The sequence below is a fragment of the Salvia splendens genome, chromosome 12, assembly GCF_004379255.2.
Source record: "Salvia splendens isolate huo1 chromosome 12, SspV2, whole genome shotgun sequence".
NCBI lineage: Eukaryota > Viridiplantae > Streptophyta > Magnoliopsida > Lamiales > Lamiaceae > Salvia > Salvia splendens.
The window spans coordinates 1609765-1623487 of NC_056043.1; the positions used below are offsets into that span (position 1 = coordinate 1609765).

General features: G+C 37.2%; 3 protein-coding genes across 3 annotated transcripts; 2 read left to right on the forward strand and 1 right to left on the reverse strand.

Moving 5' to 3' along the window:
- The first annotated feature begins 1552 nt into the window (after positions 1-1552).
- LOC121756860 (basic leucine zipper 61-like) lies at positions 1553-4267 on the forward strand. The gene is made up of 5 exons (XM_042152271.1): positions 1553-2062; positions 2169-2259; positions 2340-2466; positions 3688-3871; positions 3976-4267. The coding sequence occupies exons 1-4, from the start codon at positions 1584-1586 to the stop codon at positions 3834-3836; spliced, it is 846 nt and encodes a 281-aa protein (XP_042008205.1). The 5' UTR covers positions 1553-1583; the 3' UTR covers positions 3837-3871; positions 3976-4267.
- Positions 4268-5132: 865 nt separating this feature from the next.
- Positions 5133-8128, reverse strand: LOC121759335. Its single transcript, XM_042154889.1, has one exon. It carries the CDS (start codon positions 8016-8018, stop codon positions 5259-5261), a length of 2760 nt encoding a protein of 919 aa, XP_042010823.1. The 5' UTR covers positions 8019-8128; the 3' UTR covers positions 5133-5258.
- Positions 8129-8831: 703 nt separating this feature from the next.
- LOC121757992 (PLASMODESMATA CALLOSE-BINDING PROTEIN 5-like) lies at positions 8832-10240 on the forward strand. Its single transcript, XM_042153437.1, has 3 exons — positions 8832-9357; positions 9447-9474; positions 9804-10240. Exons 1-3 carry the CDS (start codon positions 9024-9026, stop codon positions 9940-9942), a joined length of 501 nt encoding a protein of 166 aa, XP_042009371.1. The 5' UTR covers positions 8832-9023; the 3' UTR covers positions 9943-10240.
- Positions 10241-13723: the final 3483 nt, after the last annotated feature.

Sequence of the window (13723 nt, forward strand, 5' to 3'; positions counted from 1 at the left end):
CAGATTAGAATCTTCAGAAGCAATACGTGGTACGAAAACCATGTTGGGGTTCACTTTAATAATAACCTTTGATATATAGTACTATAATGACTTAGATTGCATATCCACCTATCGTGATTGTCCAAGATTTAGGACCAAATATATTCATTTTAGGGTAATTATTCTAAAAAAAATGTTCTATTAGTATGGTCGATAGTCAATGGCAAATTCAATAAATGCAACTTGTGAGGATGAACGCAGTCAAAAAATTTCACCAATAAAATCAAGATAGGATAGAGTTGACATAGTCAATGCGACAACCGTCACTTTAAAGAGCTAGGACACACACACCACACCTGAGGTTAGCGGTTATAGTTTCATAAGTCAAATTTAATATAATTTATGATCATAAAGTATGATTCCCACCAAAATAATACTACTACAAATCAATCACTTAAATTATGTTAGACGTTAAAACAATCTTTCAGATTATTCTCATTGATTGAGACAGAGTACTATATGACCAGTCATAATATGATCGAATAGCACTAATCAGAACGAAATTTGACTTGAGACGCAAGATTGATCCAACAGTGATGAATTTGAATGAAATGTTGATAGAAGATTGATCCAACCCACCAAGAAAGGAAAGAAGTTGATATGAACAAAGAGAGAATGTTGTGAAAAAAATAAATGTGTATGAAATTAGGAAGAGTGTAATAAGGGCTGGAGGCCACAACCACAAGGGCACGTGGTTTCTGATTCCCACTCAATTTTTTAGTTAATAAACAACTCTCACTCATACCGTTGGGATTCAACACCCCAACCCTACCCCCCTAAGCTGTTGATAGCTGTCCTAATCTTCTCCCCCCCATGTGACCCCACTTCTATGGACAGTAAGAAATTCTTGTTTTTTTGATAAATTATTTTTAATACTTTTCTTGAAAGATTATACTAGATATAGAGTAGTGAATGTGATGATGATGTTTTTTAATTAAAAAAAAGATTAAAATTATTTTTTCATATATTCCATGGTTATTCAAACTTGTGACTTATTAGTTGGAGATGAGCTCTCTTCTAAATTAAGCGGCAATGATGTTTTTATACTCCTTCGTCAGTCATTACTTATCGTCGGTTTCTTTTTCACTTTATCCATCAATACTTGTAATACATACTTTTTTACTATACTTCTGATAGATAACATGTCCAACTATATTTATCTCACTCGCATTTCACTATAAACCTAATATATAAATGTATAATTCATATTTAACTAACTTTTTTTACAATTCTTAAAACCCATGTCGAGTTAACCTGTGATATTTTATGACGGAGTATTAAAGAGATGGTTACTAATGATTTTTTATTTATCTTACCGTGACTTGAACCTCTCACTTATTACTCGGATATAAGCATTTTACCAATTAAGTTGCGTTTTATCATGATAATAATTATTTTATGTCTATCTTCTTTTCTTGGAATATAGTAAAAGTGATAGAAAATGAATTTTTCTTTCTTTTTTTGAATGTGGGATTTGTGTATATATAAGGCCTTTCATGTTAACATGTTGTAGTTTGGTTTTGGCAAAAAGAAAATTAGGCATCATGGCTCAATTACCTCCCAAAGTGCCTACCATCACTCCAAATTGGGGTGATTTCTCCCCCCATCAAAAGATGGAGGGCTTGTCCATCAACCACCTCCACCACAACAACAACAACCCGATGTGGGTCGACGAGTTCCTCGACTTCTCGCCGGCCCGCCGCGGGTCCCACAAGCGGTCGATGAGCGACTCGATCGCCTTCCTGGATGCCCCGATGGCGGAGGAGTGCCGCAGGTCGAACTCCTCCGCCATCGGCGCCGACGGGTTCGAGGGGCTCGACGACGACCAGCTCATGTCTATGTTCGACGACGACGGCGTTGCCGCCGCGGGCCCCGCGTCGAACCCCTCGTCCCCTTCCGACGACGACCCGGCTCGGCCTCGGGTCCGCCCGAAGAGCGAGCCGGAGGAGGATGCCGACGGCCTATACACCGCCGCCGCGGATAACTCCGGCGAGAGGATTGCCGATCCAAAGCGGATCAAGAGGTAAACTACTCATCATTTCCACACACAAACACACACTGCAACGTATTATATATATGTATGTATAATGCATGTAATTAAAAACTATAGATTTGGAACACAATTTCAGAATTTTGGCCAATCGGCAATCAGCACAAAGGTCAAGAGTGAGAAAATTGCAGTATATTTCTGAGCTTGAGTGCAGCGTTACTTCACTTCAAGTGAGAATCAAACATTTATTTTTTTCTTGGTTTCGATAATTTGAATATATATATTTATTGAAATGGTGAATTTAATTTAGGCTGAAGTCTCAGTGTTATCACCACGAGTAGCTTATTTGGACCACCAACGCCTCGTACTAAATGTTGACAACAGTGTTCTTAAGCAAAGAATCGCAGCTTTAGCTCAAGATAAAGTTTTCAAAGATGGTAAGTTTCCTATTTAATTAATTACTTTTTTTCATACAAATTATTAGGAATTTTATAATGTGATTTAGATCATGATACCATGCCTTAATTATTTTCTCCATGCTCATCAAATTGATATATACATTTTTGTGTTTCATAAAATAGCCTACAAATTTTATGCTAATTTTTTGCATTAGTAGTGTAAATATATTATTCCTAGAGTTTACATTAAATAAACATGATTTTATTCAAAATGAAGTTTACTTTCATGAAATACTATTAATTAATAACTTCTATATACCTAATCTACACTAGTACTTTGTAATTATGCACAGTGACGGATCAAGAATATAATTTTGGATGTGGTAGAATAAAATCACTAAAAATTAAATGTAATGCTCCAATTGTAGATTGTGGAGTATAACCCTAATTCTTTTGCTATTTTGAATCGGGTGTCTCCCTTGTGGGAAAAATCATTAAAAAATAAATGTAATTCTCCAATTGTAGTTCTTCACATGCATGTGATATTAGAACCTCAACATGGGAGAATAATCCAATCTCCTTTCTTGGTCAATATTACTCCCTCTGTCCCCGATTAATTGTCACTCTTTAACCGGGCATGAGTTTTAAGAAATGTAAAGAAAAATTGGTTGAAAAAGTTAATGGAATGTGGGACCTACTTTTTTTATATTGGTTTTATAATAAAATGTGAATGAAGTGAGTTAGTGGAATGTGAGACCTACTTACCATTTATGGTAAAAATGAAGTGTGACAATTATTGAGGGACGGGCCGAAATGAAAAGAGTGACAATTAATCGGGGACGGATGGAGTATTAATTACACAAATATAGATTTTTAAAAATAATAGTCATATAAAAAAGCAGAAAGAGGTAGCCAAAGATAAATCCAGTAACTTTTTAATCTTTCTTTCTTTGCCAAGAAATAATTCAATAGCAAATTTTCTCTATATTCCAAACTCTTGCAATAATTGGACAATTGATATACATACTTGTTAGTGGATAGAACACTATAATATATGTGACAGCACAAACCCATCTGCACTTCTATCCACCAAAATACATTTCTTGATATTAGTGGTACATAAATTTAATTAAACATGGTAAGTAGTAGTATTTTACTTATTACATATTCATGAAATGATTATACACTCACACCTATTTCTTGTGATACCCAAATCTCTAGTTATATTGAATTATAATTTTTTATTTAACAAAAATGCAGCTCATCAAGAAGCATTGAAGAGGGAAATTGAGAGACTGAGGCAAATATATTACCAACAAAATATGAAGAATTTGGAGAATGACACAATTCCAAATTCACCATCAAGACTTGCCGATAATGCTGAGGAAGAACAACTAGCAGTCAACTGACATATATTTATGTCACACATTAATTAATTTCTAAGGTACTATACTAATTTCGGTCATTTAATACATTTTTCGTTAATATATACATGTGACAATAAACCCAATTTTGAAATAATTACAATTAATTTTATCTTTGATGCAGGATTCTAGCACTACCATAAAAGAGGAGCCTTTGTGAACTGTAGAGTAATCAAGTTTACAAATAAGAAGCTCTTTATTTTTGTGGGCTTAGCAAAAATCTCTTTTCTTGGCTTAATTATTAGGGAGAACTGAGAAGAGTGTTTATTTGATTTAATTTCATTTTATTTTAATTTTTTTGGATTATCAGCCAATCATCAAATTTTATTCTTCAGAAGCATGTCTGTAGATGATTAATTGGTGTATGTATAATGTGTGTATCATTTATTGTCAGATTTAGTGGTCATTGGATGTCAGATTATGGTCCCTTTTCTTTTCTTTTCTTTTCTTTGTTTCTGTTATTGTAATTCCCTATGTCTGATCTGATCTGATCTGCATTATTTAACATATTTGTTCTTTTCAAGAAAAAGAAAAAAGTAGCAATACCATTTGTAAATATTTATATTTTGACTGTAATTATAAATTTGGGACCTCTTTATTAATGGCCATGTTCTATAATTATCAATTTGTGATATCTTTATTAATGGCCATTTTCTACCCATCTTGGTTGAGTAATTTTTTTGTAAATTTTGAAACTTCGGTAAATTTAAAATGTGTTTACTAATGATGTGAAGTATTACATTCCAGTCTAAGCGAGACGTTTCATTTTCTCACATGCTTTGGAAAATGATTATAAATAGTTAAAGTGAAGATAAAATTAAGTAATAGAGAGAATGCCTATCTCTCTTACTTAATTTTATTTTCACTTTAACTATTTATTCCAAAAATGAATCGTCTCACTTAGGCCGGGACATAATGAGTATTAATTTGATCTGATTTTGCAATCGTTAGAGATTTTCGACGGATACTAATGGCGTGGTTTAGTTGAACGAGTTATACTCACCAAAACTACATCGTTTTCATCAAGTTATGTCAGTTTTAATATTTGTTGAAATCTTAATCAATTGCAAAATTATATCAAATCAGTAGTTCAATAATTAACACATGAATTTTAAATCTGATGAGCAAAAATTGAAATGTTGATGCAAGTTCATGAATAAACAAACAAATGAAGACTTTGTTTAGTATTCATGTTACTTTTCACTATTCTTAGTGACTTTTAGCCTGAATTTTGAAGTCCGTATGAGTCAAAATTTTTAGCCAATTGAAATGGACATAATATAAAATTGATCATAACTTTCGATTAAATTCCAAACCATAACACATCCTAGAAGAAATGTTCACATTAAAAGGTTAAACCAGCAAGTAGTCCTAAACATCTCCTAGATCAAAAGTGAGGAATAACAATCACTCAATTGGTAGAGTTTCTTCTGCAGCTTCAACCAATTTTTCATCTTTTTCTTCTTCACTTTGTGGAATTGCTATATCTTCTGCAGCTTCAGCCATTACTTCGTCCGCCTCCGTCTCTGGTGGAGGCCCGGGAACTTCTTCCGCCACTGCAGCTTCCTCAGGTTCCGCCACTGCAACGGCTTCCTCAGGTTCCGCCACTGCAACAGCTTCCTCAGGTTCCGCCACAGCAACGGCTTCCTCAGGTTCCGCCACTGCAACGGCTTCCTCAGGTTCCGCCACAGCAACGGCTTCCTCAGGTTCCGCCACTGCAACGGCTTCCTCAGGTTCCGCCACTGCAACAGCTTCCTTAGGTTCCTCCGCGGGGGGTTGAGTTTCAGCTACTTCGTGCTCTCCCTCCTCCGCTTCTGGGATTCTTTTCTTTGAAGAATACGAAGCAACGAGCTCTTTAGCATCTTCCTCGAGACCAATCAACCTCTGATAGAAAAGATTGATCTTGTCGACAAATCCATCAAACCGGGCGCTGTATTCCTCTTCGACTTCCCTCGCCTTCTGTTCAACGATCAAGCAGTTCATCCTGAATTCCTCCTCCCTTTTCTTGCGTTGCCTCTCCATCTCCGCGGCAGTCAGCATCAGACCCCCGTGCCCAGCGTCCTTGTAAGTCGACTCCTCAGGAAGCTGCGCCCGTTCCTTGTATTCTGCAAACGACTTCTTGACTTCCTTCAACGCCTTCCTGTAACCGCTCAGCACGCTCCCCATTAGGTACAGCTCTCGTTCGAGGCGGTTAATTTCAAAATCCTTCTTCTGCATCTCGTCCACTCTGACCTTGTGAAGATGTTCAATCATAGCATCCCGTTTCTGCAACTCGTTCATCAAGATCTGTTGGTTCATCCCCGACTGCTCTGCAGCCTGTTCCCGTTCCTCGTACAGCATCCGAGCCCTCTGGGCCATTTGCTGAATTTGCTCCATGCACATTCCGAAATCTGCTGGCTCGTTGATCCTCAGTCTCTTGCTAATGTCGTTGACACCTTGGTGGTAGTCGTGCTCGATCACCCTCTTTCCCGAGTTGTTGAAGAACGACGGCGTGGAAGCTATATGCTGCTGCACATCAGCCCTAACATCCACTGTGGATGCATTAGGAAGGTGTTGTTCCAGCGAAGTGAAGCCAATTTGGTTCGACTCGATTCCTTGAATGAAATTCCCAGTAAACCCGTCCCCATCCAGAGAATCACTGTTGAAAACATGATGAAAATCATCCCCTTCTTCGTCGCCATCCATGTCTTCTTCTTCTTCTTCCCCATCTTCCTCCCCATCCATCTCTTCTTCTTCCTCGTCTTTCCTATCCCCAAAGACACCAAATTCCTCAGTGCTTTCGTTTTCTGCAGTACAACGCTGCAAGAAAAACTCCCCCCGATCGTTCTTCCCATCCAACAGCCACTGCCCCTGCTCTTTCTCTTGTTCATGCTCGTGCTCGTGCTCATGTTCGTGTTCATGCTCATGTTCATGCTCATGTTCATGCTCATGCTCGTGTTCATGTTCGTGTTCATGTTCATGCTCGTGCTCAACCCCTCCCCCTTCCGGATCACTCTGTTTGCAGGTCTCAGTATCCATCAATTGGACTTCCTTCACTTCTTCCTCCTCCTCCTTCTCACTATCCTGTCCAAGGGTCAGCTTAGTGCTCGGCCCTTCCACAACCGAATCATCCCTCCCATCTCCGACGCTCTCAGCCAAATCACTCTCCTTCACAGCCACCTCATCATCCCCATCCTCCACAACCATAACCTCCGCAACCGACTCCCCCTCACCATTCCCGGGATCCTCCATCAAGAAAACCTCCGAGCGCTGATGCCTAATCAAGTACTGCAGATGCGACGCGTAGAAACAATCCCTCAACCCACCCCCCTGCCTCAGCTCCTTCTCCACCATAAACCAAAGCATCCCCGCCCAATCCACCTTCTCCGGATGCCCATCCCTAATCGATTTCATCCAATTCATCACCTCGTTCGGCATCATCCACATATCCTCGTGCAAAAGCAACCAATTCTCCACAAACCCCACAACAAACCCCACCGCATCAGCACCCCAATCCTCCCCATCCAAATCCACCTCCGCCCCTCCCGCATTCCCCTTATCCCTCTTCAGCTGCAGCGCCCGCGCCAAATCCGCCCGATTCACCTTCACACTCCACCCATTAACGCAGCTACTCCGCGATTTAGGGTTGTAATTCGCGATCAGCTCCGCAATTAAGTCAACCCTAACAGTCCTATCGAATTCAATTTGGGCGAAATCCCAAAGCCCTAGCTTCTTCAAAACCCTATCGTGAACGCCGAAATCGATAATTTTGCTAGGGATAAAGGGGACGGGATTCAAATTCGACCTCAAATTCTGCAATTTCTCATTAATCACTTGCAATCTCCTAGCGTGGGGTTTTCCCTTACCTTTGGCCTTACCCTTCTTCCGCTTGAAGCTTCCCCGCCGGGCGGCGGTGGAGGCGAGGGCGGCGGAAACGTGGAGGTCAGTGATTGGGGGCTCAATGCGGAGATCCATTGATGAATCGGCTTCTTCTCCCTCTTCGTCGTCTTCTTCCTCTTCTCCGGCGCTGTGATCCTCGGTCGGATCGGGGACGGAAACAGCCCGATTGGCGGATTCCGGGTCGGGTTGAATTGGGGTTTCTTCGTTGGGAGGCGGGGAGCCTTCTCCGGATAGGGCGTCGGATTGAAGGGGGTTTTGCTGTGGTGGGGAGGGAGAGCGATCTGACATGGCTATGGCTTCTCTCTCACTCTCCGCCGTCTCTCTGTCTCTCCGCCGTATCGAGTGAGCTTTCGATTTTGGGGAAGAATTGTAAGAATTTTGGGGTTTTCTCTAACTTGTATTTCTAATTTTGAAATTCTTGGGTTTAATATGGAAATTAAAGTAATATTTGTAATTTTCTGTATATATTTCTAGAATATTATTGGTAAATGAAAATTTACATATTTACAAAATATTACCAAACTTTGATGGTTTTGGTTTGGGTTTTTTTCTCGTAATTTTTGTTTTGTATAGTACTGTCATGTGACAAATATATGAATTTTATTAATATATGCATACATTTCAAATAAAGGTTCATATAATAGATAATTATTTATTTGACTATAATTGATTAGAATTTGGTCAAATAAAATAAGAGGGTGTATGATTGGTGAAATAATAATCACTCTGAAATAATAATCTCCATCGATAAGGTCATGCATGTCATGCACGCCCCTAGCAACACACACAAACTATTACATTTTACTAAAAATTATTTTAATAAAAGAGTGATTTTATTGAAAAAAGATTGGGCGTTTATCGGCTACCATCATTTTTTTAAAAAAAATTTAGAATATTACACGCCTTTTATATACTACTCCATATTCTATTTTAAGCTGTTTCAAAATATTTAAATAATTTTTATAATTAAAAATAAAAAAACATTTATTCTCTCGCTTCCTAACCTATCTTATTCTACTTTATTTAATTTTTATTTAATCCATTAAATTCACGAGGAAAAAAAAAGAGAATCTCTCAAATTAGTACTATTATTGCGACAGTAGTATGCTTACCAGCAAAATTTCCGGTAGTTTTCTTCTCGAGATTGAAAATCAGTTCACAGTTCACACTCAACAACCTTAAAAACTGCTCAAATTTATCTCATGCGCTCTGTATTCTTCACTTCCTTCTTCAAGTTTCTCCTCTCAAATTCTCATACCCCATTAGCTCTCTCTCTCTCTCCCTCTCTCCTAAATGGATTCCGGAGTTGATATCTTTTTCGCCTTATTCTCGCTCATCTCCGCGGCGGCGGCGGCGGCCCAGGGAGGCGGCGGAGGGGCGGCGAGGCAGCTGTGGTGCGTGGCCAAGAACAATGCCGAGGACGCCGCGCTGCAATCGGCGCTGGATTGGACGTGCGGGCCGGGCGGGGCCGATTGCGGGCCCATCCAAAACGGCGGGCCCTGCTACGACGCCGCCGATCTTCAGAAAACGGCGTCGTTCGCCTTCAATGATTACTTCCTCAAGCACGGCCCGTCGGAGGAGACCTGCAATTTCGCCAACACTGCTGCTATCACCGATTTGAACCCTAGTGAGCTGTCTATGTTGATTAAAAATTGAATCTTTACTGTTTTTGGAGTGAAATTGGGATTGAATTTGTGTTTTTTGATTCAATTGCAGGCCATGGTAGCTGCAAATTTCCATCCAGGTGAGTGATCTTGCTTGATCTTACTGAGATGTGTTGGATTTTAGAATTTAATTAAGAAAATGGTGGTTAGTGAGGTTAAAAGATTTGATTTTTTGTTTAGCTTGGGATGTTACGAAAAGGAATACGGATCAATTAAATTGGGACGGAGGGAGTAATCGGAAATGTAAATGCTAAGATGTAGGTGGTTTGTGAGTGTTAGTTTGATCTAATATTGTGAAAAGAACTGAATTTGGAGCTGTGAATTTGAAATGTAGGTGAATCTTAGGTTTCAGTTAAGTTGGATTCTGGTTTTGGAATCTTTACCATTGTGTGTGTATATGTCCTTGCAGCTTAACTGCGGGCAACGGTAACTTTAGTGGGGCGGCCGGTGTGGATTCAGGTGGCGTGGATCCGAGTAGCTCTAGTTCAATCGCTCGCTTGAGATCACTTGTGAATTTTATGTTGCTTGCAATTCCACTTGTAGTATGATGATTTGAGGCCACATTTTTTTGATGCAACGGCAAAAGCAAAATGCGTTTGTTGAGGCGATGTAATGGAGTGATGATTATTGGTTTGATGAGTTAAAAGTTGAAGCTTGGTAAATGCTAAGCTTGTTTCTCTGCTCGGATCTATTGTTGTTGTGAAATATCGAGCTTTTTCTTGCTGCGTTTGATCATATTGGTGAAGTTGTGATTCTGTGATGATTTTGTCTCTGTTTCTTAGTTGACTGTGTAAAGATGTTGGTGTGTTGGACGCGATCTTGAAGTTAACGTATACGTGCTAGTTTCGAATCCCTTGCATATTCATGTTTCTCTGTTAAGAGTTAGAGTTAGAGTCGAGCTGTGTTTAAAGAATGTTGAAACTGATCCTTGCATTCGTCTTCTGATGAGACGAGACTATGCTCGTTGAAAGCACTGTTCAAGAATCGCTTGCATTACATTTTTTAGTGCATTTGTTAGTGCCTCGTGGCCATGTATGCTCGTCTTTTGCCCCGTTTTTGGAGTAGATTTTTCTCTGTTTATTTGATCAAATGTTGTCAATGAAACTCTCCATTGTTCTTATCTACTAGTTTGCTAAAGGAGTTCATAGGTGACTACTGAGTATGTTATGTTGATATTTTCTCTTGTCTACCCGTTCTTGGTGCTGTTCGAACGGTGTACACAGGCGTTTTCGGGGGAGTGGGATGGCCCGTGTCCAAGGTAACTCTTCTGGTTGTCGTTGTAGCGTGAGCTTGCTATGAACGTTGTTGCTACGACTAATGTAACTTCTACAATCGTCTGCTTGAGCTACCGATGAGCGTACGATTCTACATCTGATGAAAATTATCAGTTATATTTATGTTTGGACATATTGCCGGAAAATTTTTGAATTTTGATTAAATTCTGATCTATAACGCAATTTTAGAAATTACCTGTAAAATTTTAAAAACCATAAATTTTGACAATTTACATAATTTTCCTATGACGATCCGACATTCCATAAATTTTGACAATTTACATAATTTTCCTATGACGATCCGACATTCTATTTGTAAATGTGGTAGATTTGGCGCACAAGTGTTTCAAATTATGATGTGGTTGAAATATTTGGTAAATATGCTGAGTAAAATGATAAAATTAATAGGCGGTTTCGTTCTCACAAATTTCACCCAAAATAGACCATGTGCAAAAGTTGAGAAAAAATATTAAAATTTATGGTTTTAAAGTTGAGAAACGAATCAAAATTGATGGTTTTTCTAGTGATTGGCCAAAGAGATGAGGTATTTTAACAATATTTTAGCTAAACTTGTTCCTCAATTATGCTTACAACTCTATTTATAGCCAAATAATCTTAATTTCCTAACTAGCACATGGAAAACAACAATACATTTAAGGGTGAACTACAATAACAGTCTCTGATCTTGTCGAAAAATGTACCAATGATCCATAAAAAAAATTTATAGCTTATTTGGTCCCTAAAAAATTACATTTTTAGTACTTATCGGTCTTTTATACCCCTCTGCATTCGAAAAATCTCCTAAATGTTATGGAGGGCATTTTTGGTATCTGAAAATTACAGTTTTGGTACCTCTTTAATCATGCAATTATTTTGGACATAAAAACACCTTTTACAACAAAAAATATTTTCTTTTGAATTAATTCACTTAAATTTTTTAAATAGTTATTGAATAACGTATAGATTATGTTTCATAATGAAAAAATTACTAGTTCACTTTAATATTTTTAATAAATAAATGTTACTTGCAAGAGTTCGCTTTAATTTACGTTAGATATAAATCACTTAAATTTTAATTGTTATATTTAAAAAATATTTTTCACTATACTATATTTTAATTAAGGTAATTAAAATATTTATTTTTCACTTAAGTATAGTAACATTTTTTAAATAAAAAATTACTATAATTCACTATAACATTTTTCTTGTGTGACGCTCAATCTTTTAATCGGGTGCTCCTGCTGCATGCCATTTGTTCTGACTTGAACAGTTTGCACAGCGAGTTGACTCCTTTTCCTTGATCCATTCGTCCGCCTAGTTGATCCACTTGTTTTATGAATATGACGGACTTTCACACACACCTGACTCAAAATTAGACGTTAGGTCACAGATTTGAATGTAGTTTTATCACAGAACACATGCATGAAACGAGCATCATCATAGGCCCATAAATTTGTGCTTACTAAGCCTATTCACACTACTTAAACATATGATATGCTAATAAACAAAAACAAATATTTAATTATTTTCCAACTCCAATAATCTTTTCTTATTGTTTCTATTTTAATTGTCCATTCTATTTATTGGGCGACGCCGATAACGGAAACATTATTTATTTATTAGCCATTTTATAGATACATGTCTTTATTCTTTTCCATTTTAGTTATTTTATGTAATTTAGTAGGCTCCATATTACTACTCAAGTTCAAGAAAACAAAAGTACACATATAAAAAATTGTAAAACACAAACAAATATAATAATGACATCATAAACTAGAAATAAACACATGCAAAAACGAGTTTTAAAGGTATCTTCATTTTTTGTATTTTAATCATATGTCTTAATCCACATAAAATAATAACAATAACATATTCTACACATAGTTTCTTTAAACGAAACAAAACACGCATTCATACCAAAATGCACTTCAAAATAAACAACAAATCTAATCAACGCAACTCTCCATAACAACTAAAGTAACTAAATGAATGCATATAGAATCTAGATTAAATATTAATAAATTCAAGATTCCAATTACTAACTTAATTACTAAATTTAATCCCCTCCAATAAAAAAAAATAATTTCCCCCACACTCAATAATAGTATGCATTTTCATCATCCCAAACTATTCAATTTTTTTCCAAACTTAATTCAAAATTCTCAATCCCAACCATTTTTTTCAAATTTCCCTCTAATTAACAATCCTTATAAAATCCCCACACTCACTCAATTTCCTCATCACAATCACAAATAATCATCAATGGAGGCAAAGAACATCTCTGTCTTGGAGCAGGACACAGTCAAGGAGAACATCCCACCATTTTCGACGTTGAAAAAGCCCGGCCCAAGCGAGGAAAAGGCCAAACCCGCCTTGGCGAAGAGGAAATGGAGGAGAAAGCCTTTGAGGGATGTGACTAATTTTTATAGAGAAGCTGAATTTAGGGGATTGAATTTTACAATGGCTTCCCCTGTTTTAGCCTCTGTTTTTTCGAGTAGTCGAAAACGAAAGCTTGTTGAAGATGGTGAAGAGCAAAGGCCTTCTTGCTCCAAGATTTTGAGAAGAGAGTATAGATAGATTAGTATGGTATAGAGAGGGGGAGATTAATTTAGTTAGATAATCATGTTTTAGACTTCAATTCTTGTTTAGAATGACATCCAAATGATATATATATATATATATATATATATATATATATATATATATATATATATATATATATATATATATATATATATATATATATAGGTATTTGATCAAAACAAAAATGGCCTTAAACCAAGAATTGCAGACCGTTTTATGTCCATTGGATTAGACAATCTAATCTTAAGATTACATTAATTAACGGCCCGATTTAATGGGAAGATATTATTATTTTAATTATTTATAATCTAAAAAGGTTAATTAAGTAAATTGCAGTATGTTGGTAGTTATAGTATTTCCTATAATTTTGCTCCGTCATCTCTCCACTAATTGCTCTTTAGCGTAGTGTATTAGAGTATTCAATTGGTATCAACGTTTTTGTGATATGCTTATATGTGTGTTTAGTATGACC